The sequence below is a fragment of the Polypterus senegalus genome, chromosome 12 (genome assembly GCF_016835505.1).
Source record: "Polypterus senegalus isolate Bchr_013 chromosome 12, ASM1683550v1, whole genome shotgun sequence".
Lineage (NCBI taxonomy): Eukaryota > Metazoa > Chordata > Cladistia > Polypteriformes > Polypteridae > Polypterus > Polypterus senegalus.
The window spans coordinates 165,237,312-165,262,990 of NC_053165.1; the positions used below are offsets into that span (position 1 = coordinate 165,237,312).

The following is a 25,679-nucleotide window of genomic DNA, read 5'->3' on the forward strand; positions in this document are numbered from 1 at the left end:
TGCAGTTGATATTATAATTCTGATTGTTCAGTTTTAATTGATAAGACTACAGTGATGTACAGATTTTGTGTTGCCAACTGCATGTATTGTATTGTGTGCCAATGCAGTTCAGTAGAACCTCCTTTTATTATGGAACCACTTTAAAATTGTTAATGTGAAAATGTTAAATGCAGGATTAGTTGGACATTTTAAAATTCTGTGTATAAAATGTTCTTATTTTGTAAAATAAAGGTACGACACACCTAGTAAAATATTTCTCAATGCTTTTGTAATACAGTAAATACAGCAAATTACTGATTCAAATCATTCTGAAATAAAATATGACATAAATGTTCCTTTTGTTTTAAAAAGAAAGTATTTAGGAAACCTGCCATCACTGCCACTCCCTACTCAAAAACACAAAATGTGGGGGGAAAAAGTCCAAAACAGGGATGTACAGTTTATACTATTTACTAAATCCAGAAGAGGCACCCATATACTGTAAATGCAGATTTGTTAAAACACACACAGAACAAGGTAGAAACTGATTAAATACAAATGGAAACCAACAATCTCTGGCCATTAATTAACTGGTGAACTGTGGCCAGCTGACAATGGAGAAAGTCCAGTGCAATCCCAGTCCTGGAGACCTCGGCCAACTGGCTGTCTGTCCGCTCCTGGGCCTCCTGTAGTGGAGTCTGTGCTGGCCGTCCAATCTGAAGAGAGAATGTTTCCATCCGATGATTCCAACGCCCCTTTATCTGGGATGTCTTTCCCATACAGTAGAGCAGCGCGCCACGTGCCACATCCAGATACCGAGAAGAGAAACGGAATAGAGGAGGCTTAGTAGCAGTTTATTGTATTACTTCTCTTTCTGTACAAATGATTAACAAAGAGAAATTCAGTGTGCACAGGTAGTCGGCAGCTCTAGCCCGGGTATGCCGAACTAATGTAAGTCTTCAGCCTGAGACTGAAGGGGCGTCTCTTACATTCACAGGAATTCCATAGCTTTTGATTAAGAAACGTCTGTGTAGGTAAAAATCAAAGCAAAACACTTTCTTAAATGAGGTTAATGTAACATTAAAATCAGTTAAAATAAATTGTGTTGTACACGTGTGTTAAAGTGTTAAGTGTAAGCAGTGCACCCAGGCTCTGGAACTCCCTGCCCTTAGTGGTTAGGCAAGCCGCTTCAGTCGCCACATTCAAATCTCGCTTAAAAACGCACTTCTTCACATTGGCTTTTAATTCTTAACCTGTTTCATTTTCCACTTGCCTTTTGCTATTTTCTCTATTTTTAATATTTTGCTTTTAGTCCTGCTTGTTGTAACTGTACAGCGCTTTGGTCAGTTGTAATGCTGTGTTTTTAAGCGCTCAACAAATAAATATGGTATGGTATGGTATATACAGTGGTGTGAAACTATTTGCCCCCTTCCTGATTTCTTATTCTTTTGCATGTTTGTCACACAAAATGTTTCTGATCATCTAACACAAGTAAACAGAAAATGCAGTTTTTAAATGATGGTTTTTATTATTTAGGGAGAAAAAAAACCAAACCTACATGGCCCTGTGTGAAAAAGTAATTGCCCCCTTGTTCAAAAATCACCTAACTGTGGTGTATCACACCTGAGTTCAATTTCCTGATTACTGCCACACGTGTTTCAATCAAGAAATCACTTCAATAGGAGCTGCCTGACACAGAGAAGTAGACCAAAAGCACCTCAAAAGCTAGACATCATGCCAAGATCCAAAGAAATTCAGGAACAAATGAGAACAGAAGTCATTGAGATCTATCAGTCTGGTAAAGGTTATAAAGCCATTTCTAAAGCTTTGGGAACCACAGTCATAGCCATTATCCACAAATGGAAAAAACATGGAATAGTGGTGAACCTTCCCAGGAATGTCCGGCCGACCAAAATTACCGCAGAGACGACTCATCCGAGAGGTCACAAAAGACCCCAGGACAACGTCTAAAGAACTGCAGGCCTCACTTGCCTCAATTAAGGTCAGTGTTCACGACTCCACCATAAGAAAGAGACTGGGCAAAAACGGCCTGCATGGCAGATTTCCAAGACGCAAACCACTGTTAAGCAAAAAGAACATTAGGGCTCGTCTCAATTTTCCTAAGAAACATCTCAATGATAGCCAAGACTTTTATGAAAATACCTTGTGGACTGATGAGACAAAAGTTGAACTTTTTGGAAGGCAAATGTCCCGTTACATCTGGCGTAAAAGGAACACAACATTTCAGAAAAAGAACATCATACCAACAGTAAAATATGGTGGTGGTAGTGTGATGGTCTGGGGTTGTTTTGCTGCTTCAGGACCTGGAAGGCTTGCTGTGATAGATGGACCCATGAATTCTACTGTCTACCAAAAAAATCCTGAAGGAGAATGTCCAGCCATCTGTTCGTCAACTCAAGCTGAAGCGATCTTGGGTGCTGCAACAGGACAATGACCCAAAACACACCAGCAAATCCACCTCTGAATGGCCGAAGAAAAACAAAATGAAGACTTTGGAGTGGCCTAGTCAAAGTCCTGACCTGTATCCAATTGAGATGCTATGGCATGACCTTAAAAAGGCGCTTCATGCTAGAAAACCCTCAAATAAAGCTGAATGACAACAATTCTGCAAAGATGAGTGGGCCAAAATTCCTCCAGAGCGCTGTAAAAGACTCATTGCAAGTTATCGCAAACGCTTGATTGCAGTTATTGCTGCTAAGGGTGGGCCAACCAGTTATTAGGTTTAGGGGGCAATTACTTTTTCACACAGGGCCATGTAGGTTTGGATTTTTTTTCTCTCTAAATAATAAAAACCATCATTTAAAAACTGCATTTTGTGTTTACTTGTGTTATATTTGACTAATGGTTAAATGTGTTTGATGATCAGAAACATTTTGTGTGACAAACATGCAAAAGAATAAGAAATCAGGAAGGGGGCAAATAGTTTTTCACACCACTGTATAGCAAGCTCATGAAATGGTGGCGTTCTGCTACATGCTGCTGCCATCGTCACTTCTATAAGGTTCTACAATGCATTAGAACAATCTGGACAAGAACAGGCCATTCAGCCCAGCAAAGCTCACCAGTCCTCTCCGTTTAATTCTTCAAAAAAAAAAAAAACCCAAGCCAAGTTTTGAGACTCCCTAAAGTCCTCCTGTCCACCACACTACTTGCTCTCTTGTTATTCCAAGTGTCTGTCGTTCTGTGTGTAAAGAAAAACTTACTAATGTTTGGGCAAAATTTCCCCTTAAGTTTCTAACTGTGTCCCCATGTTCTTAATGAACTCATTTTAAAGTCACCGTCTCGATCCACTGGACTAATTCCCTTCATCATTTTAAACACTTCACTCAGGTCTCCTCTTCATCTCCTTTAAAGGCTCAGCTCTTTTAATCTTCACTCCTAACTCATCCCCCTGTAGTCAGCCGAGTTGCTCTTCTCAGGACCTGAGATGTCTTTATGGAGACCCAAACTTTACCCAGGACTCCAGATGAGGCCTCACCCGTGTGTTATAAAGCCTGAGCAGAACCTCCTGTGACTTGTACTCCACACATCAAGGCGCTATATAACCTGACATTCTGTTAGCCTTCTTAATGGCTTCTGCACACTGTCAGGAAGTCGATAGCTTAGAGTTCACTACGACTCCTAAATCCTTCTCATCAGATGGACTCTCAATGTTCAGACCCCCCGTTGTGTATTCAAGCCTCACATTTTGACTTCTGATGTGTAATATTTTACATTTACTGATATTTCATCTTCCACAAATCTGCCCAAGCCTGTCTGCTATCCAAGTCCTTCTGTGATGATATAACGGATTCCAAATTATCTGCTACTCCACCTATCTTGGTATCCTCTGCAAATGTAACCAGCTTGTTTTTCATATTCCTACCTAAAACATTTATTTATATTAATAATAGCAGCGGCCCCCTCACTGCACCCTGCTGGTCACCACTCTTAACATCGGCCAGTTCTGATGAGGTTCCTCACACCATCACCCTCTGCTTCCTGTGTCTGAGCCAATTCAGTACCCATCTACACACCACACCCTGAACTGTCACTTCTTTCAGTTTGATGCCCACCCTCTTGTGTGGCACCTCATCAAATGCTTTCTGAAAGTCCAGGTCATTATGTGCCTCACTTTGATCGTATCCTTTTGTTTCCTCCTCATAGATTAATTAATTAATGTTCCTGTGATGCTCGTTAAACTTACTGGTCTATAGTTGCTCTGATCTGCCCTGTCACCCTTTTTATATAATGGGATGATATTTGCCCATTTCCAGTCCTTGGGAATCTCCACAGTGCTCAGTGACTTCCTAAAAATATGTCAAGGGTTTATTTCTTTACTCGCTCGCCTCCTTAAGAACTCGAGGGTAAATATGAACTGGTCCTGGTGATTTGTTTGACTTCATCTTATTTAATCTGAGCAGCTCTTCTCCCTCTAATTTCCAAATCAATCAGTACCTCCTTAGTAGTTCCTGTTACACCTGGGAGATTATTCACCTGATCACCTGTGAAGATCCAGACAGTGAAATAGCGGCCATTCTAAACTTGTAATCCCCCTTTACTATTCCTGATGTACTTGACCTCCTCCTTGACTGTTCTTTTACTACTAAAATAGTGAAAGAATCTCTTAGGGTGGTCTTTCGCCTTATCTGCTATTCCTCTCTGACTGTCTCTTAGCCTCCCTGGTATCCTCCTTAATGGTGGCTCTCATGTTCTCATACGCCCTACGATTCACTTTGTAGTCAGTCTTATATGCTTATTTGTCTTTTTTACTTTGCAGCTTCTTTATTTAACTCTTCTTTAATCCACTGTGGAGTTTTTAAATTTCCTATTAATTCCAGTTTTAAGTCTGTACCTGTCCTGCATTACATGTCAAACATTGTTAAACCTGTTGCACTGCTCCTCGACTGGATCCACACTTAAAAGCTTGTCCCAGTGTATCCTGCTTAGACTTTGTCACATCTGCTCAAAATTAGCTTACCAAAGTTCAACTTAACAATTTTAGTCTTTGCATCTGCACTCTCACAAAATACTGAGAATTGTATGTTCTTATGGTCATCTGACCCTAGTGGTCCAATCACACCCTCAATTCTAACCTGATTATTACAGAATACTAAATCCAGACAGGCGTCACCCCGTGTTGGTGCTCTAACATGCTGTGTTAACAAACAGTCACTGCTTACTTCTGAAAACTCCTGCTCTTGTACTTCTCCATCTGCAAGGTTATCCCAGTTAATATTCGGATAATTAAAGTCCCCCATGACTATAATATCTCCCTGTAAATGTGCCTTTTTGAAATTACTGTCTGAGTTGGGTGGTCTGTAACACATTCCTGGGCAGCACGGTGGTTCAGTGGGTAGCGCTGTTGCCTCGCAGTTAGGAGACCCATCTGGGTTCGCTTCCCAGGTTTTACCCTGCATGGAGTTTGCATGTTCTCCCCGTATCTACGTGGGTTTCCTCCCACATTCCAGAGACATGCAGGTTAGGTGCGTTGGCGATTCTAAATTGTGCCTAGTGTGTGTGCTTGGTGTGTGGGTGTTCCCTGCAGTGGGCTGGCGCCCTGCCCAGGCTTTGTTCCTGCCTTGCGCCCTGTGCTGTCTGGGATTGGCTCCAGCAGACCTCCGTGACCCTGTGTTCTGATATAGCAGGTTGGACAAAGACTGACTGATAACACACTCCTAAATAGGACCTCTTTCCCTAATGCTTTCCAGGTGAAGCCACATGTCCTCACTAAGATGGCGCTCTTTGTCCAACTGAAGGGGACTTGCATTTAAATCCTGTTTGACCCAAACAGCAGCCCCCCTCCTTTTCTGTTCTGTCTATCCTTCCTAATAATATGTATCCCTCTGTGTTACACTCATCCCCATCCTCCATTATCTGTCATTTTGCAAACTTGCAGCTTCTCCCATCAGCCCCTGGTGGCCATTGTGACTCTCAGTCCTTGAGTCGTTGTGTCTGAGGAGAGTTTGATGCTGGTAAGCATTTGCTTTTCACTGTAACTTTCTCGTCAATATATTGAACCGTTTTTGTTTGGACATGTTTCCATAATTGTAGTCCGCCACAAATCAGCTGTGACTGCAGGAGGTTCTGTTTGTTTCAAATTCACTTAAAATTCTGTCAGACATTTGGAATAAAGTCGAAGCAATGCAACTTTGGAAACCTTTCAGGAGGACAGGACAGGCTGGGCATGGGTCTTATCCTGGGTGTTTTGTTGCACGCCATTTTAAGCAAAGCAATGACTAATGTAACCTGATTTTTACTTTCGTCAACCTGCTGGATACGACCTGCGTTCTGACTCGGCGTGCTAATGATTGTCCGTGTCGAGGACCTTACCTTACTAGGACTTGCTTACCTTTCATTCCCACACTAGACTATGTGGTTGAATTTTAGATGGCCGTGTACATTTTAACAGCTTACTCAGTGCACTATGTATGATTGATCACTTTAACATTATTGTAAACAAAATAATATCACATTACGGACAATTCTTCTCTTCATTTTGGTATGAAAGCATGTGAAAGGTGTAGGGTGGCTTAGGTCCAGTATTACTGCTGCTACAGGGCCGCCTGTAATTGGTCATATGATGCGAGTGCTTGTGCTTAGGAAATGTCTGTCTCTCTGATCACGTGACGTGTCGGACCCTTTCTCTGAGAGCGGGCAGTACAGAGTGGAATACAGCAATCCATACTTCACAATTAACAGATTGGTGTTCCTGTAATCGAAATCACAATTAAAATGCAATCGGTTGTGCAGCCCTAATGTTTGACATTGTTATTTCATCACTTGAGGAGGGAGCTGAAGGAGTAGCGATCGCCAGCTTAGGGTGGGGCACGAGTTCACTGGAGGGTCTGCAGCCGCCTGGGTAGACACATGATGTGATGGCACGTCTTTTAGATCCTAATCTGCAATACTCCCCACAATGTCCCCCATTAGTATATTGGTGGTTACACATTGATAGTGCCTTATGACGTCCTACAAATAAACTTGTTTTTAAAATGGATGTGTTGGTAGATATGTTTCTTGACTGAGTTCTCCTGAAGATCAGTGGGCAGTTGTAGCTGCCCTGGCTCTCTAGTTAGAAGGTTTTCAAACGTTGGCAGCTTGGTTACTCTCGTGTTCTGTCCTTAAGCAGAACGTCCCATTTGTTCGTATCATTTCCTTGAGTTGCGAGGCACTGTTATGTATGCAAAATATTTGGCATGCAGAAATGCAGGAATTATGGACCGTGTAAGGTACGTAAATAAGGACTCCTATTCTGAACTTCTTCTGTTCTCAATAACGATATCAAACAAAGTGCAAGTGAAGGGAGACCGCAGTCCATAGGGTAGCACCTGAAAAGCAGATTGAGGGGCACAACTACAACTGGCAAACTTTCACTGCTTACCACTTTGGTGGAAGTAAAATGACGTCCGAGTCGATACACTGCAGCACGACGAACGCTGTGGCTGTGCTCTGACCAGGCCGGGCCTTGTGCATGACTGAACATCATGGCGGGGTCAACACATGGGATGTGGTCGGCGTTTTCACAACGGGCAATACGTTTCCTGTTGGGTAGGAAGTGCAAGACTTTATTCATCTTTTAAAAATGAACTTCCTCACTTTCTCATTGAGTCACCTCAACACCCTTACTCAAGTGTAGATTATAAAGGGGATCAGTGCTTTTATTTCTCCTCATTCCTTTGTGCCGAGGTAAGTAAGTAAAGTTTTCTTACCTTTACAGCCACATTCATATCTCTGGTGGGCATGGTGGGGTCATGAGGTCACTGGACAGGGGTGTGTGGCGTTCTCCATATCTACAGAAGGACGAAGGTCCAAGTCTTTCCAGTCCTGGTGCTCCTGGTGAGACATGGACGCTATCCAGTGACCTAGTGACCCGAGATGAAGACTGGACTCCTTCAGGTGTGTCTTTTCAGAGAGTCCTGGGGGGCTGCTGGTCTGACTTTGTGTTGCTCATGGAGTCCTGAATGAGACACATGACCTGCATTGTGAGGGGGCGTCAGTTCCTGCACTACGGCCATGTGGTGCGATTCCCTGAGGGTGACTTGGCTCGTATGATCCTCATTGCTGGGGACCGGAGTGACTGGACCAGGCCAAGGGGTCACCCACATAGCACCTGGCTTGACCTGAGCTGACCTGACCTGATTCCTTTGTGGTGAAAACAACCAAAGAGAACTAAATGAACTTGTGCGATGACCGAGGAGAAATGTCACCAAGGTAGGGGAATGAAGAAGTAAAGGTGCCAGCAGGTTAATGTGGTGTCAGCGAGGACCCCGTTAAAACTCCAGGCTTTAAGAAGCAATTGTTTAGACAGATGTGAGGAGAATGGATGTGACACACTCTTATTCTATGTCAGTTCATGTTGACTTATTTTATTTTCTTACTGTGTCTTTCATTTTTCTGTTCTTCATTATGTAAAGCACTTTGAGCTACTGTGTGTATGAAAATGTGCTATAGAAATAAATGTTGTTGTTGACAAGGTCAGTAGAAATACGTGAAGTCCTGCAGTAGCCATCTTTGAGACGCACATTTATGAACGATAGACAGACAGTTATTAGTATTTGAGTGTAACTTATTGTACACAGGTAATGCCACAATAAATGTGTGCCTCCCTCAGCAGACCACCTTATGATGCGCTGTACTGTGTAGTTGAAGGGCCTGCACTTGGTGGCACTGTGTCCAAAAACGTAAAGATTCATTGCTGTTCAGGATTTTTTTTTTTTCCCTGCCAAGTCAATATGAATGATTTAAACAGAAGGCTGTGAGCTCCTTGAAACGTAAAAATCGGCCAGCTTAGAGGACCCAGTAAGGGGTCTGGTTGGCACAAAAGGCCCAGGAAGGCCCCATATTGTACAGGTGTATTGCTGGTGGTATAAAGGAGCCCGTCTCGTCTCTTGACACTTCTGCTGAGCGATTTGCTACACTGAACCAGTTTCACGAAACTTAGCAAGCAGTTGGCTAATTGTAGCATGGCAGATGGGTGGTCTCGTAGGGTGTCTTGCATTGAAATCTGCTGCAATGACCCGGTTACTGCGTTCACCAGACATCAACACAATTTCTATCCGCTCCTCACGTGTTAACCTCTGCGACATGTCAATGGCTGTACACAAAGAGAAACTTGTAAATAACTCATGAAAGAATAAAGTTACGTTAAAACCAAGCACACCATTGTTTTTCTTGTGAAATTCCCAATAAGTTGGATGTGTCACATGACCCTCTTCCTATTGAAAAAACAAAAGTTGGATCCAAAATGGCCGACTTCCAAATGGCCACCATGGTCACCACCCATCTTGAATAGTTTTCCCCCTCACATATACTAATGTGCCACAATCAGGAAGTTAATATCACCAACCGTTCCCATTTTATTAAGGTGTATCCATATAAATGGCCCACCCTGTAGAAAGCTGCCTTCCAAAATAGCCTTCATGTTCTTTGTGTTTAGAAAAAGTTAAATCGCCAGCAATGACGCTTTTAGTTGCATAGCATGCTGTGCGCGCGTGTGCGTGTGTGCGCGTGTGTGCGCGTGTGTGTGCACACGCAGTTAACAGCATAGACTTTCTTAATAAAGCCATGAGCAGAGTGTTTCTTCCAAATCTTAATGATTACCGCATCGTGAAACATTTCCTTCCCGGTGGTCTCATGTGAAGTGGTGTGCAGGTGTGAGCTCAATAAGATGCTTTCAGGTGAGGGACGATGCGAAACGTGAATGCCAAACGGGCCGCCCCGTCTGACCGGTGGCCTCTCCGTATCTGCCTTTGTGTCCTCGACCCCGGGGTCACACTGCCGCTAGGCCCTGAATCAAGAGGACTGCCCTGTGGTCTGGGCAGACGTGACAACCAGAGAGGCCGGTGCTTGCACAAAGATGGAAGGGTTGTGATCTTCTCCAAATTCAGTTTGTTTGTACTGAAAGTCCCAACTCCGTCCAAAGGCTGCACATTGCTGGTCTGCTGCCTTTCGCTACTACAAGAAGTCTCCGAGTTGATGTGTAGTCATGGCGTACTGCTCAGGAAATGCCGTAAGAAATGAATCCCACATATGACACCACCATTTGGAAAATGACACAGGTGCAAAACCCAAAACATTGTTACATACACGGACTTTAAATAAGAAAAACAGACTAGAGGGCCGAGGCCAATCCCAGCAGCATCAGGTGTAAGGCAGGAAACGGCCCTGGATAGGGATATGCAGGGCACAGTCATCTGTGTGGAGCTGCCGTTCAGCCTCCCCACGTGGTCTTTGGGATGAACACGGAGTACAAATAAAAGCCGTGCAGCACGGGGAGAACAAACATGGCGCACGGCTAGGTGCGCCACTAACCTCTGTGCCCGCGTGCCCTGATATGGTAAAGCTTGTGCTGCTGTTCTGTCGTGTCATTGTACAGTCACACACCAAGTGTTTATAATGAAATGATATCCCCCAAACAAATGTATGAATGTCATGTTACTTGGATGAAACCTCATAGGAGAAATGGCAAACTGTTTCAGTGGGCGCGGATAATGTGCAAATTGTAAACAAATGAATCTCCTTATTTGCTTTCCTAGATGTCATTTGCACATTGTGTTGGAGAAAAGTGCCAAGTGCAGGAGGACAGACTTGAGTGGACGGCGTCGGGTCGGCTCCGCTGTGTTATGATGCCGTGATATGGAATTTGAATTGTCGAAGATGGGATTTGTCAGCTCTGAACGTTTGTCTTTTTTTAGTTTCGTATTGTCACATTGAGGTAGGCGAGTGTCTTTTCTTTATCTGCTGTTGCCTTTCATCCCAGTCCTCCAGGGTGCAGCCAGTTGGTCCAACAAGGTTGGTTTATTCACACTTGGATTTACAAAAAGCCTGACGTTAATTAACAGTTTGCTCCAATTATTATTTTAGGAGGCCTGGTTTGGCCTTTTCTAAAGTTCTGCGTTACAGATGACACCAGCCAATCTGTCAAGTAATCTGACCATTTCAATGCCAGCTCTACTCCTTCCTCTCGGATTTCCTGAGCTAATATGGCTGTGGTGATAAACGCCTGCTGTTTCTCTAAACGGTCAAGAAATACGACTGAAATGTTGTACTAAAACGTAACCCTTTTGTCCCCTGCAGGGCTGACTTTGGTGATCCAGCATCCGTTTTGCCTTTCAGTTGTTGGAAACATCAGGACCCAGTCCGATGCAGGGTGCTTTTTGGGCTGAACTTTCTAGAGTCCTCTTCTGCCCATCATGATGGAAGGACACTTATCTTAACGACCGCCTGGGAGATCGGACTCCTTTCGCTTTTATGGAATGGCGTGGGTGTGACGTGTCCTGCGAGTGGTCGTCTGTAACAAATGCAAGTGCCTCGTCTATTGGATTTGTGATTTTTACACTTTGAGCGTTTGAATAACGTTACTGGAGTAGAGATTGACCTTCATGGACAAACTGACCACCTCCTCATCTTTGTGAAAGTAATCGGATAAACGACATGGCTAAGCCTCTCTCCATTCCTTCCTTGACAATACTTCCTCCTGCCTCAGATAATGAAGCCTGGTCACGTTCATCAACTCCCACCTTCAAAAAGCGTCGCAAAGCAAAACTCGTGGAGCAGGGTGCAAGCGCAGGCAGTGAGATGGAGCATGCCATAACCCAGGCTGCTGCCGTCCTCCGGCCCCCTACCATTGAGATCACACCATCCAGTGATGAAGACGTGCAGCGGTGGTCCAACTGCTCAACTCCCAGCGCCTCACCGCGACGCAGGCGTTTCCTTTTGAAGAAGTGGCTCCGGCGGGGGTACAGGAACCATGCCACGGAGAGTGACAGCTGCAGGTTGGTGCAGTGTGCCAGTTAATTATTATACGTGTGTGTGTGTGTGTGTGTGTGTGTGTGTGTGTGTGCGCGCGCGCGTGCCCGCATTGCTATGGGTTATTCATGGAACTTAAACTGAAAGAAATTACAGCTGTTCAGGAAAAAAACACAAAGGTCCTAATAGAAAAGATCCTTTGACTGATTGTCGATTCCCTAAAGTAGATCGGAGTCAAAGCTGAAATGTTTTCAGACTGTTCTGCAACTGATGGGTGGAAGAGAGTTCTGCAGCATTAGACAGATGTGCTTTTAGGATGCTGTGGACATGAAGGAGCGTTCTTGAAAGCCCCGGTCCCAGTCTGAGGAGAGGACAGCAGGGCTAGTGAGGAGCTCCATGGCCGTTTCAGATATTTAACAGCTTTTACTTGGGCTTTTTTTCAGTTGAGATAAGAAGTAGCTTTTTCTTGGATTAGATTGGAAATCTTTTGAATTTCTATGACATCCATCATTTCACCGTTGTAATAAATGTTCTTACGAGGTGGGTATGAAGCCTGAGCCTGTCCTGGCAATGCTGAACCCAAGGCATGAACTAAGCCTGAACGGGACGCACACACGCACCAGCTGAGATTCCTCCATTTTCGTACATTTTAGGATGAGGGACAAGACCAGAGTGCCTGGTGAATATGCAAACTACACTGTGACTAGAGCGGTGTGGTGGCAGCCGCTCTACCAGCTATGCCACCGTGCCATCTGCAGTGTGATCCTTCTGAGATTTGTTTTGGAGAGTCCTGACGCATCGATAATAAATAAAGTGACGCACAACTTGAGATGAAAAACTGAACTTCTCACCCCAAGGGGTCAAATTGGACCAAGCCAGAGTCATCCATGTCCCCGTTCTGTAATTGAGCTGCAGGTGCCCCGTCAGATGTGCCTGTCCTAATTAATGTGTCAACTGACCAGTGACACTGCAGGCTCGTGGCTCACCCAGCATTTATGTCCTGAGGCCTGAATTGTGACAATCCGTGCCTACAGGTTGTACCCACAGGTGAATAAAGCAGAGGTTTGTCACTTGACACATCTGTGACAGCTCTGCTGAGGCCTTATCGTCACTCATAGACAGTCTGTTCTGTTTCAAGCTCCTGCCATTTCATTGGAAAACAAAAACACAATGCCACAGTCATGAGCCTGAAGCAGCCTCCTCTGTATTTATTGTGGCAGCATTTGGTTGAAGCCACAGACGTCTGTTGCCAGCATATCATTAGTACACAAATGCCAAGTAGCCTCTCGCTTTTATAGGCAGGTTTACAGCCTGTCTGTTTCATGTTTGTGGTTAAATGAAAGAGGCACACAGTGGGCTTACAACATGTGCAACAACTGTAGATGGCAGGGTGACTTCCCTTTGTCAAAGATGGGCCCCCAGGGCTAAAAATAGGCCAAGACTTTAATCATTTGTTTCACTTTTTTTGGCGTACAGTGGTGCTTGAAAGTTTGTGAGCCTTTTAGAATTTTTTATATTTCTGCATAAATATAACCTAAAACACATCAGATTTTCACTCAAGTCCTCAAAGTAGATAAAAAGAAAACAGTTAAACAAATGAGACAAAAATATTATACTTAGTCATTTATTTATTGAGGAAAATGATCGAATATTCCATATCAGTGAGTGGCAAAAGTATGTGAACCTTCTCTTTCAGTATCTGGTGTGACCCCCCTAAACGTTTCCGATAACTAACTTCTGCTCATTCCTGCACACCAGCTTGGAGGAATTTTCACCCATTCCTCCGTACAGAACAGCTTCAACTCTGGGATGTTGGTGGGTTTCCTCACATGAACTGCTCGCTTCAGGTCCTTCCACAACATTTCAATTGGATTAAGGTCAGGACTTTGACTTGGCCATTCCTAAACATTAACTTTATTCTTCTTGAACCATTCTTTGGTAGAACGACTTGTGTGCTTAGGGTCGTTGTCTTGCTGCATGACCCACCTTCTCTTGAGATTCAGTTCATGGACAGATGTCCTGACATTTTCCTTTAGAATTCTCTGATATAATTCAGAATTCATTGTTCCATCAATGAAGGCAAGCCGTCCTGGCCCAGATGCAGCAAACAGGCCCACACCATGATACTACCACCACCATGTTTCACAGATGGGATGAGGTTCTTATGCTGGAATGCAGTGTTTTCCTTTCTCCAAACATAACGCTTTTCATTTAAACCAAAAAGTTCTATTTTGGTCTCATCCGTCCACAAACATTCTTCCAATAGCCTTCTGGTTTGTCCACGTGATCTTTAGCAAACTGCAGACGAGCAGCAATGTTTTTTTTTGGAGAGCAGTGGCTTTCTCCTTGCAACCCTGCCATGCACACCATTGTTGTTCAGTGTTCTCCTGATGGTGGACTCGTGAACAAGAACATTAGCCAATGTGAGAGAGGCCTTCAGTTGGGGTCCTTTGTGACCTCGCCGACTATTACACGTGTGCCTTGCTCTTGGAGTGATCTTTGTTGGTCAACCACTCCTGGGAGGGTAACAGTGGTCTTGAATTTCCTCCATTTGTACACAATCTGTCTGACTGTGGATTGGTGGAGTCCAAACTCTTTACAGATGGTCTTGTAACCTTTTCCAGCCTGATGAGCATCAACAAGTCTTTTTGTGAGGTCCTCAGAAATCTCCTTTGTTTGTTCCACAGGCATGTGTTGTGAAGAGCAGACTTTTATAGATCCTGTTCTTGAAATACCACAGGGTGCCCACTCACACCTGATTGGCATCCCATTGACTCGAATTTCACCTTCTAACTAACTGATCATCCGTGAGGTTCACATACTTTTGCCACTCACTAATACGTAATATTCGATCATTTTCCTCAATAAATAAATGACCAAGTAGAATATTTTGGTCTCATTTGTTTAACTGGTTTCTCTTTATCTACTTTGAGGACTTGAGTGAAAATCTGATGATGTTTTAGGTCATATTTATGCAGAAATACAGAAAATTCTAAAGGGTTCACAAACTTTCAAGCACAACTATATCTTCCAAGTGCAGCCTTTGCCAATTTGCCACGCAGCAGTGCCTGAAGACGAGTGCGTTAAGTCACCTCCATAGAGGCAGAGTGTCTGGCTTCGGGTGTTTGCGTAAGCTGGTCCTTAAATAAAAAAAAAAAAACCAAAAACAAGCCTAAAAGAATGGTAATATTTGGGGTATGGTGGCACAGAGGTTGGCACTGCCACTTCACACTTTTGGGATTGGCATTCAGTTGCTGTTTGGGGTTGAGTGCTCCTCCTGTGTTCATCTGGCACTTTGGTTTCCTCCCAACTAAAGACGCACAAATCACTCTGTGGATTCCAAAAGTGGACTTGTCATCTTAAATTGCAGACCTGTTGTCACCTACCAATATTGTCTGCTATTGTAGTGTAGTGTCCTCCGTGGCCATCGCACCTTTGTTTGTTTATTCTTTGTTATTTAGCATTGCTTAATTTGCATTTTTTTTTTTTCGTCATCTTGTAAAGCACTTTGAGCTGCATCATCTGTATAAATATCCATCCATTCTCCTAACTACAGGGTCACGGGGGTCTGCTGGAGCCAATCTGCATGAACATGTGCTCTATAAATAAATGTTGTGTGTTTTAGGACGACGGCACACTGGATGTAACGTCGCCCAGTAAGCGGGCTGTTGCTGTTTCAGCCGAGTTACTTCCTGCCCTTCTTCTACCGATTCCCTCTCTGAAAGGTCCAAGTTGCAGAGAATGCATACGTGGAGAATTGGAGCAGCATGGCTGTGCTTACTTGAGCTCTGTGACCGAGGTCCATAAAGATGTCTTTTGGTGGCCAGAGTGGACATCATGAGCCAAAAAGTCTTAACAGACCTCTGAAAAAGCGCTTTGTATGTTACACGATGTTGAAGTCCTCCGAGTGCAGAAGAGGCTCCATTCATTTGGTGTAACAAGTGAGCACACGTCGATAAGTCGTGATTGAAAATGTCAGACCACGTTGATCTACTTGACATTCCAAGTAATGAGGCCTAAAGTGTGAGAGTATTGTCACAGGCCACAGCAAAATCACATTTTCGTATCGCTTTTGTTCATTCATTCCACGTATTTTACTGAGTGCTGTCAATCGTCTTTCTGCATTGCCGTTCTGCTGACCTCGACTAAAAGGTTCATGCCATTCTCGTGTTTGTTGTTCTGTTATTTGTCTTTTTTCTTTTAGGTTTTAATGTTTTACTTTTGATATTAGCTGAAACGAGTATTTTTGTATTGCTGTGGTATGAATCGCATCCCATCTTGAGTAAAGCTGACGTCCCCTCTACTCGGAGGGGATGTCCGCCTTGACAACTGCATGCCAGTTTACATGACCAAAAACGGCAGGTTACGCGCCTCTGGAGATGTGACACTGTGCTGGAAGGTCCCTTTGTGTGACAGCCAATAAAGTGCTGCCTGATGGAGCCACTTCCTGTGCAAAGACTTTTCTGGGCCAGTGAGTTCAGCCACAGTCTGAACTTTGTTTCATGGCACACGAAATGCTAGACGTCAGACAGATGAGCCTCTCTTCTGTTAGCGAGGTTCAGAGCACCCATGATCCTTACTCCTCATCACTGCATTACGTGCACTGTATGGCTGGGTGAGGGCACATTGGGTCAGTCGAATGCTTTGCTTTTCACCCAAATGTTTGGTTTTTTAAGTCCCAATCTGTCAAAACAGTTGCTCTATAAAGGAGGCCTCCGCATTCTGTGACCATTTGACGACCCTGCCAAGCACTGCACCTGGGAACGGCTCAAGTCAACCAATGAAGGACAAATGAAGACGGGTGCCACTGAAATCCTAGGGCAAGGAAAGCCCCAGAGCTCATTTTTAAGGTTTTCTCTTTTTTCCAAAAGTTGCCCATTTTACGACTGGTTCAATCCAATTTAGGGTGGAGATTAAGCAGCAGCAGCAGCAGAAACTGATTTGTCCTCGCAAGGCCTTCCAAGAGAGATTGCCGTTTTGTTTTTGCCACTTAAGTGCTTGATTAATGTGGCCGCAAAGCGTGACAGCGTGCAATCAAAAAGCGCGGGCGCAAGTCAGGCAAGTGACATTGGGGCTTGTGAGTGTGCGGATTAACATGCACTCCGCAGAGCGCCGACGGGCCGGCAGAGCCAAAGGAGATTATCATTTCTGTTAGAAGATGAATGCCTTTTGGATAATTGCTCTTCGTAATCCTTGGAGTTGTATTTCCGCAGAGGAGAAAGCAGGCGGCCTGGGAGGCACAGTCCGTTTGAAGGCACAGTGGCCACACGTGAGGAAAGTGACTGACTAAACCGTAGATGCACCTCCTGTAAATGCCAGATTCGCACTTCCTTGGGATTGGATGTGTAAATCCTGCACATCTGGCCTCCTTAAGCAGGACGCCATAGGTGGCCTTCACAGGTTTGTTTGATTAAGCGGAGGCCTCGCTGGCCACCCTCTCCTTTTGTATTTTAATATTGTCAGCTTGTTCCTATGGACATGGCTTCCGGTCTATTGGATGTTGCATGTGACCCCTAAAAGGTGATGTTCATTTTGTTATAGCAAGGGGTTGTGTGATGGCCGTTCAATCCATGGGGCTTATTTGGCCAAAGTGAAAGTGCCATTCTGTAGATGTGCCTCGGCTAAGCACATACAAACGGAGAGGAGCTGACTTTACAAGTCTTGAGCCACGTGCCTCTTCATTTTATTAGTAAAGCTTTGGGCGAAGTCTCAAGCGGTGTTTTTGACACCAGAATACTTCATCTCGACAAGGTACTTCACGTCCATTGTGGTGGGGACCACCCAGAAACTTGATGATGTTTGTTTTTGGGACCCCCTCCACGATCCTTCTGGGTCATCTCATCCTCCTCCTGGAAGGGCAGGGTGATTGTGCTCTCCGGCTTTTCACCAAGTACGGGCTAAGAGCTTACACCCCACGACAAGTGCAGTTTGGTGAAGAATTACTGAACAATACAGAAGCACTACGTGAAACGGGAGCAAATGTGGTCAGTCTAGCCATCCATTCTCCAAACCAGCTTATTCCAAGCAAAGGCACAGCGACATTGGACCCCATCCCAGCAAGCCTAGGGAGCCGGGCAGGAACAGTCTCAGGACAGGATGCCAGCTCATCACAGACTCAAACGTGAACAACGGCAACATCAAGTCCTGAGGGCAGAGGAGTAACTGAGAATCCTCTCTCCGGTCCCATAGGAATGGCAGACAGCAGCTGGTTTTCTTCCAGGATTTCACCTTCACTTGTCTTCTTGGCCCTAACACTTGGAAGCAGGCCCATAGCATAGCGCTGCCATCACCAGGCTTCACGGCAGGCATGTTGATCTCCGGATAATGTTGGGCCTTACTCCTGCACCAAACAAAGAACTTAGTGTTGAGGAGAAATGATAGCCTTGCTGCCTCAGTAGCACCTGAAACAGTTCAGCTTCTGCAAAAAAAAAAAAATATATTGTGCCTTTATGCCAGTCACAGTGCAGAGACTGGCACAACTTGTATTGTTGATGGCTGGCTGTGATATTGGGAGACGGACATCTTCAGTGGGCTACCTCAGTGTTTTGAGTCCTGTGTGGAGTTTGCACCACATTCTCCATGGCGCTGTGGGTTTCTCCCTTCATTATGAAGATGTCCCTGTGAGGTTAACTGGAGACTGTGTGTGTGTGTGTGTGTGTGTGTGTGTGTGTGGACCCGTGATGGGCTGGGGTCCCATTTCAGGGTTGGTTCCTGCCTTGTGTCCAGTGCTGCCATGATCAGCACCTGGTAACCTGGAACTGGATGAGCAGGTTTGAAAATGGATGGATGGGTGTGTAGAATATGAACTGCGCTGTGCACTTATCAGAGCGCTAAAACAACGCCTACTTTAATTTAGCAGACATCTGAACTAAAAGCAGATAATTGTTTAAAATGACGCCTCCTGAAGCACCTTTTGCAGACTTATGGTGGCCTTCCTCTAAGGATCCTGTCCTCTTGTTTTTGTCACACGTCTCTTAAAAGGACTTTGCAGGCTCAGTACTGACAAGAGGGTAAGCTGTTCTACAATGTCTACCCAGCACTGCTTTAGTCCTCGCCGATCATTCAGACTCGAGTGTAATCAGAAGTGAAGTCCGTTTACTGGAGGACTGCATTGCTTAGCTTTGTAGAGACCGGTGACTAAATGGTAGGCTCCTGAGAGGTGCCCATCTTGTTTGCTACCTCAGGGTGAGCGCCATTGTTGTTGAAGCCTTAGCTGTGTTTCTGAATGAATTGTACTGATTTAGGATGCAGTAGGGGTCTCGGTTTGTTATTTCAAAGTCTAATCGACATTGGTGTCCTTTTAAAAGGCAGCTGCCATCTTAACGTACGGGACTGTCCGATTCTTGCCTTTCTGGATATTTGGACAAATGAATACGTTGTAGGTTGGCGAGTGTCTGCTTTCAGATCCTAACTTGAGTCGAATCTTTATGGTGCCCTGCCCAGTTCTCCGTGCAGCTGTGTTCTGTTGTGTTGGCTTTCACACTTCATTCTCCTTCTCAGAAAGTGAAATATATTTTGGATTGGATTTAAAAGCTTCCATTGAACTCGTTCTACAAAGATTTTCTTTGATTTTTTATTTTTTTTTTTCCCTTAAGGGTCAGGTGGCTCTGAGGTCGAGGATCTGTGCCAGCAGGTGGAAGGTTGTCAGTTCAAATCCCGTAAACTCCACAAGCGAATCCACTCTGTTAGGCCCTCAACCTGCAATGGCTTCCCCGGTGGGGGCGTTCATCTGCACCCAGCTCTGCCAGCAGGTCCTCCAACTTGCAGGGAGATCTTTGGATTGGTAGCAGCCTGGCACTCCAGCCCCTGTGTGTGTGGGGGTGTTGTGTTTTAAACCTCACACTCTTCCAGTGTGGTACTGAGGTGGTGTCACCCGCTGCTCTCCTCATGCGGTGGCTGAATGCTCCCCACCTCTCTCTCTCTTAAGGAACCCCTGACTTGAGCTTTCTTTGGCCCCTTCTTAACTGGGGGCAGTTTTTGATGCATAGGCAGACATTTGTCAACACTTCCCCTCTGTCGTCATCGTCACTTGGTGTCACATCTCTGCTGCCTCATTGCAGTACTCTTTCAAATCCTAGGGTGGCCTTTCAGCTTTTGGAACTTTAAATCTCAAAACCTTTTATTTCTTCTTCACTTCTACTCTGTAGACGGTGTTTATAAATTTAAGCAACAGGGATGTGTGATGAGTCTTCTTTTTTTTTTTTTTGACATATCTTATGACTTTTTTGAACATCAACTGCTTTTGATGAGCAGCCCCACAGTTGCTGATTACCCAGTGTGTGTATATTTTATATATATGTGTGTGTTTTTTAATATCTGTGAGACCTATATAATCTGTATATGTTTATGTACGCGTATGTGCAAATGTAGAGCACAGATTAGCATCCTTAGACTTTGCATATTGTTTGACGCAGCTTTCTTCCTTATTTTACTTCCTGTGCCACACCATAAATGCTCCCATTATACTTTTTGTGGTGGTGTAAATACGTTTCTTAAAAATGTAGAAAATAAATACAGTCATGAATTTTACTTTAAACAACCCCAATTCTGAAAGTCGGGACAAACCTAATGCGAATAAAAGCAAACGTGAGTGAAGTGTAAGTGGAGTTGGACTTGTATTCAGATACAGACATTTGATGATGTGCCCATGCAATGAATGCCCTGCTGTGTTTGATGAAGTTTACTCTGACTTGGAGGCCGGTAACACATCCAGTCGTCAGGTGTGACCCGACATTATTATTATTATTATTATTATTATTATCATCACATACTGTTTGACTGACTCCTTTTATCTTGTGGTGACTTGCCACATCTGAGAGATGCAATTGGATAAATTTGTGTCTTTGTTACAAACCCCAATGACCCCCCCAGAAGCATGGCAGGTGAAGTGACTTGTTCAGGGTCACACAGCATGAGCAGCCAGATCTGAAGACCCGCACACACCCTTAGGGTTTAGAGTCCAGAGCCTTAATTAACCCCGGTGACACACAGCTGCAGGGTGAATAGAATTTACAGGCCATTCCTTTCTGTTTTCTTTTCCTTTTCCATTCTGCCCCTCATTTTTAGAATTGGGGGGTTTCATTGTCCAGTGAGCGGCGGTATAATTCTGGGCGATGTAAGCTGGCACATCCATGCTGAAGTCCACACACTCCTTGAACTTCATTTTAAAGTTCAGGCATCAAAAGCCCAGATCGGCTGTCCCGACGAGACAAAGGAGCCGCATCTTCGGCCGCGGTCTGCCCATCGCTAGTCGGTGTAATTAAAACTGGGATGTGCACCGCACGCTTGAGGAGTGCGCGTCCCCCTTTGAATTGCTGCTGTCTAAAAGCGCGTCCGCGACTGGGAGATTCGTGCACCTGCCTGCCGCTCTGGCTCCCATTGCGTGCCGCTGCCAAACCGTTGGGCCGGCTCGCGACAGGTAGGCGTACCGCGCCGAACAGCACGGCAGCGCAGCGCACGTTCCCGTCTTCAGGTCGCGGCAGCGGAAATCTCGAAGTGCGCATGCAGCCGCCCCCTCCCCCCAAAGCGAGGTTCGCGTCGCCGCCAGCAGGGGGTGGAGGGGGGGCCCAGGGACCATTGGCTGGTGGGCTGGCTCGCTGAAAGGTCCTGCCGCTTTGAGACGAGCACATTCAGAGGAGCAGCGGGCGGAGCAGAAGCGCGAGCAGCCCGGGAGCGCTTGGCTCCCAAACCGATCGACCGCTCGGCTTGGCTCGGCTCGGCTCCATGGAGCTCCGGCTACTCATCAGAAACGATGATTCTTAAGCGAGGACAATGAGATGAACCCGTAGCGGGACACCCCTTTGTTGGAGGTGCCATTGTCACAAGGAGCTGGCAGTTTTTGGAATCGGAGTGCAATCGCTCGAAGCTCCATGCTATGTTTGAGTAAGTAACATTTTATTCTCGCTGTCCTTTTGTATTTTTTGCACGAGCTCTCCCCCTGGCCCTCTACAGAACGCGACCGTCGCCACCCAGGGTGACTGAGCTGCGCTGTGTCCCAGAGAAGTCGCCGGAGGGATGATGGATGTGTTTCACTTGATCGTGGACGGCATGTTAATGTTGCCTTTTTGTCTCCGGTGCCCGGCGCTTTCGCTGTAAAGCTGCTCGCTCCGTCTCTGTGCTCTCCGGTGTCTTTGAGCTTCTGCGGTGAATGTTTTCTCATTGTGTTGGGAGCGTTGAGCGCTACGGGCGAATTTCGTTCCATTGGGTGAAATTAAAACAACAAAAACAAAAACGGCGAGCGTGGAGCATCCGCATTACAACAAAAAGACGAGCGCCGCCTGCGCAGTTTGAACACTTGGAAAGACCGCTGCATGTCGCCGCCGCGTTCATGGCAGAGTTTCACGCGACGGCGCTCATTCATTTGCTTCGCGACAGACGAAATCAAAGCGTTCAGAGCGATCGCACGTTACGGGCGCCTTCAACGGACGTTCCTGTCTTAACTCGCACCTCGAGAGGCAAGACGGTACATGTAAGCGACAGTCCGCCTGTTGTTTGACTTGTGAATCCGACGCCTTTGTGCGCATACGTGGCTGCTCCTTATTAGAACCTGTCACCATGAAGACCCCCGAATGATAGCGGTACTTTGGTATTCCCGTTAACGGGCTGCCTGTCTGTTCCGGAGTCCTCCAGTTGAAATCCAGCGCGGTGACCACCAGTGTGGACTCTGCATGTCACCCCCCCAGTCCCTAATTGGAGACTGAAACTGGTCAAATATCTGTGTGTGTGTGTGTGTCCTGCAGTGAACTACATTAGGACTCTGACTTATGTCTGGAAGTGATGGGATAGGATTGGACTGAGCAGGTGCCATAATGCATGGGGGTGGCCACTTGTTTGGGATTTTAATCCAAACTCCTTGAAGATGAAGGAAACAAGCCCAAGTAATGCCACTTACTGAAGGTAATTGGCATGGCTGGAGAGGTGCCATTGGGCAGCATGTTTAGCTAGGGAAGTGGTGACTGGTCATGTGCCTCTCCCAAAGAGCATACAGTGCAGGCTTTGTCCTCCTAACCACTAGATGGAAGCAGTGATGTGTACGTCTGATTTTTTGGAGAAGCGTCTAGCTGCAGACCTCCGAGCTGCCAGTAGGATTGGACATTTATGTCACTTGGTTTACTTGTCAGTCTTCATTATTTTAGTCATATAAAGCGTCCCACAGCCAGTGTGACTAAACATATCGCGTGCCATCACTGTTTGAGGCAGCAACCCCCTGAATGCAGCGACGCTCTGGAGGTCTCCTCTCCTGCAGAGGTGCTGTGATCTCACAATGTTGAGGACGACGCCACGATTCACGGGGTTGGTCTGAGACAAGAGTGAAAGCCACATTAACCTCTGGACCGTTTCCTGCCTTTTAAGCTTTGCAGCGTTCTTCCCTAGCCAGCATTCAGCGTACAGCTGTGACCCTCTAAACATCTCTGCACGGTCTTGTCATGAGGGGCCAAATGCAGCGAGGCCGCTGAAGACCCTGGAGATGTGCAGTAAGTGCAGGAGCCAGCTGGCTGACATCACAGGTGTTTAAATGACACCCCCGCCATTCTTGTGGTCGCCCATTTTGAAGATGGCCTCCGAAGTGGCAGGTGTTGGCTTAGTGGTTTGGTTCAGACGTTTTCGCGTTGACTAGGCAGACAATGGCTGGCCCCTGTGATTTGGCCATTTTGTTTCAAGTAAACCTTTGCCTAGTAACGTCCTCCTAGTGTGAAGTCCCTCACTCGTGGCACTCTGTGTGCAGTTTATAGTGCCTTGTAGAAAATGTCTGAAACAAATAGTGTGTGGCTCGCGACAGCTGGTGACCCAGAAAGGTGGCTCGTTTTGTACCAAAGAATCGGAGCGCATAGCGTATCTGGGAGGACGGAGCCTTGAGACGTTTGAAGAGTACCTCCTTCACTTACAATCCCCATGTTTGCTACCTTGACACCTTGAGCTGTGTCTCGGTTTGCATTTCACAAGTTGTTGTAATGTCAAGCAACACTAGCGCCACTCCAGCTCGAGTCTTCTTTGTTTTCTGATCATTTATGATGTCCTGGCGCAGCTTTGCGGACATCTTGATGAACGTGTTGGCCTCTCAGTCTGCAGCCATTGGAGTTTGGCACGTGAATGAACACTTTGTGCATTCTGGTCTAGTTTAGCTCTCCTGTCTGTCACTGTGTGTCACAGGCCACACTTCATTTAATTAGGTCTCCATCACTTTAGGCCGCTGTATGATACCCATTGGGAATTCTGGGAAAAGGCGAGTCCAGAGGGGAGCTGCATGGCTTTGCCTGGGACTGTAGGGTGACAGTGGCAGAGCGGCCATTATGTTGTCACATGTGCAGAGTACAGTGACCTGGCTGACATGTCCAACCAACAGGGCCGTGTGGTGTTATGGGTCCACAGCTCGTGGAGAAAAGGCCATTGATTTTAAATAAATAATCACCGCACCCGAGGCGGCTTCGTGAGGGGGGCGTTGTTGTAGCGAGCTGCGGGGCAGTCGTCGATGTGGGCGTTTCTCACCGTGTGCACAGGTGAGGAACTGCCCACATTCGTGATTGCTCCCGCGGCTAATGCTGCAGCTGCTGTGGCCCTCGTCATTTTAAAAAGAAGCGCGAGTCGGTTAAAGAGGAAGAAAGAAACGTTCGGAGGAAAAAAGAAATGGAGAGAGAAAGAAGGAAAGGAGAGGACGGAGGTTACCGGGAGCAGGAGAGGAAGCAGACGGTGCGTGAGTGTGGTGAGCGCCGATCGAGCGCTCGTGGACAGCTGCATGGAAGCTGGGTGTTAGGCCGACACCCTCGTGTTGGTGTTGATGTCGCTCCCGCTGAGCGATCAGGTAGCGGGAGTGACCAGGGAAGGCGACTGGCCGCATGAAGGCCATGGAAAGGCAGCGGAAGTCGGGAGACTTGGTGGTGGGAATCCCCAACGTGAGCGACCTGGCCGTTGTGGGAAACCAAGTTCTCCGGGACTGGGATGAGTGCCATACCGAAGCCAGGGATCGGGAGGTCTCCAGTCTCGTGCGTGTGTTTCAGGAGGGCAGCTGCAGAGAGCGTCTTGCCTGCTGCGATGCCCAAACGGGATAAGCAGGTGAGACGCTAACAGAAGAGCACCAGATTTGTTGATTGGTTTTAAGACTGCTTCCTAAAAAGATTTTAACCTCTCGTTTTTAAGGATTGTTTTTTCTATATATTGGTTTTACTCCCACGTTCTTTTATGGGTTATTTATTTTATGAACTATGAAGATCTGCACTGTTTATGAACACTGTTTTTGTTTTGTTGACTGATTTTAAATAAAAACACTTTTGCACTTTTTACCTTCCCCTTGCTCAGATGCTTAAATTTGCCTCCATTGACTAGCTCACTCGGCAACATTATCGACGGTGTTGGGTTCGAGTGCTTCCAATAGCAAAGGGAGTGTGGAGCCAGAACCCACATCGTCACAGGCCGTGATACACGAGAATGCATTGAAGAGCAGGACTTGAGGCCGCCTTGATGGTCTCCTCCTTGTCCTTGTGCCCCCACTTCACGTTCTCACTAGTCGGGTCTGAACTGGTATGGCCGCCAAGAAGACCTGGAAGATGAAATCGTTTAATGTGAGCAGATGTGACGAGAGCTCCTCAGATTCGCAGAGGAACGCCCGTTACAAGTTTAGAAACAGTTCAGTAGTGATGACGCGCTGCTGCAGATGGAATCTTATTAAGTAATTGTTCTGAAATGTTAGGACATGTTGAGAAATGTTAGGATTTGCACTTTAAAGCCGAGGCAGCCATGGCTGCTGCAGTAGTTTGTGCAGCCAGGGTTCGTGGGTTGACCTTCTCCCACGTTGATGTGGCGTCCTTTCCAGGTCCTCCATTTTCAAAGCCGCGTCTCGGGTTGGCTGTTCTGACCTGGATGTGACTGTGCTGCAGGATGGCCTTGCTCTTCCCACCGTGACTTCAGGGGTCACGTCTTGAGTCGGGTGTGGAGAAAGCGGTGAATTTATAAGC

At 46.0% G+C, this 25,679-nt stretch overlaps 1 protein-coding gene across 8 annotated transcripts in view; it reads left to right on the forward strand.

The window, feature by feature from the left end:
- The window catches only part of gramd1a (GRAM domain containing 1A), a 96,383-nt gene that overhangs the window by 10,158 nt on the left and 60,546 nt on the right, over nt 1–25,679 (forward strand). For 5 of the 8 annotated variants that reach the window (XM_039770671.1, XM_039770676.1, XM_039770674.1 and 2 more), the window contains exon 2: nt 10,518–11,756. The exons of 1 other annotated variant lie outside the window; for it this stretch is intronic. In XM_039770671.1, coding sequence (XP_039626605.1) covers nt 11,416–11,756 — 341 coding nt within the window. In that variant the 5' untranslated portion in view covers nt 10,518–11,415. Of the gene's footprint in view, nt 1–10,517; nt 11,757–21,176; nt 21,613–25,679 lie in introns of those variants that run through there. 2 more of the 8 variants (XM_039770672.1, XM_039770678.1) reach the window with 2 other exon arrangements.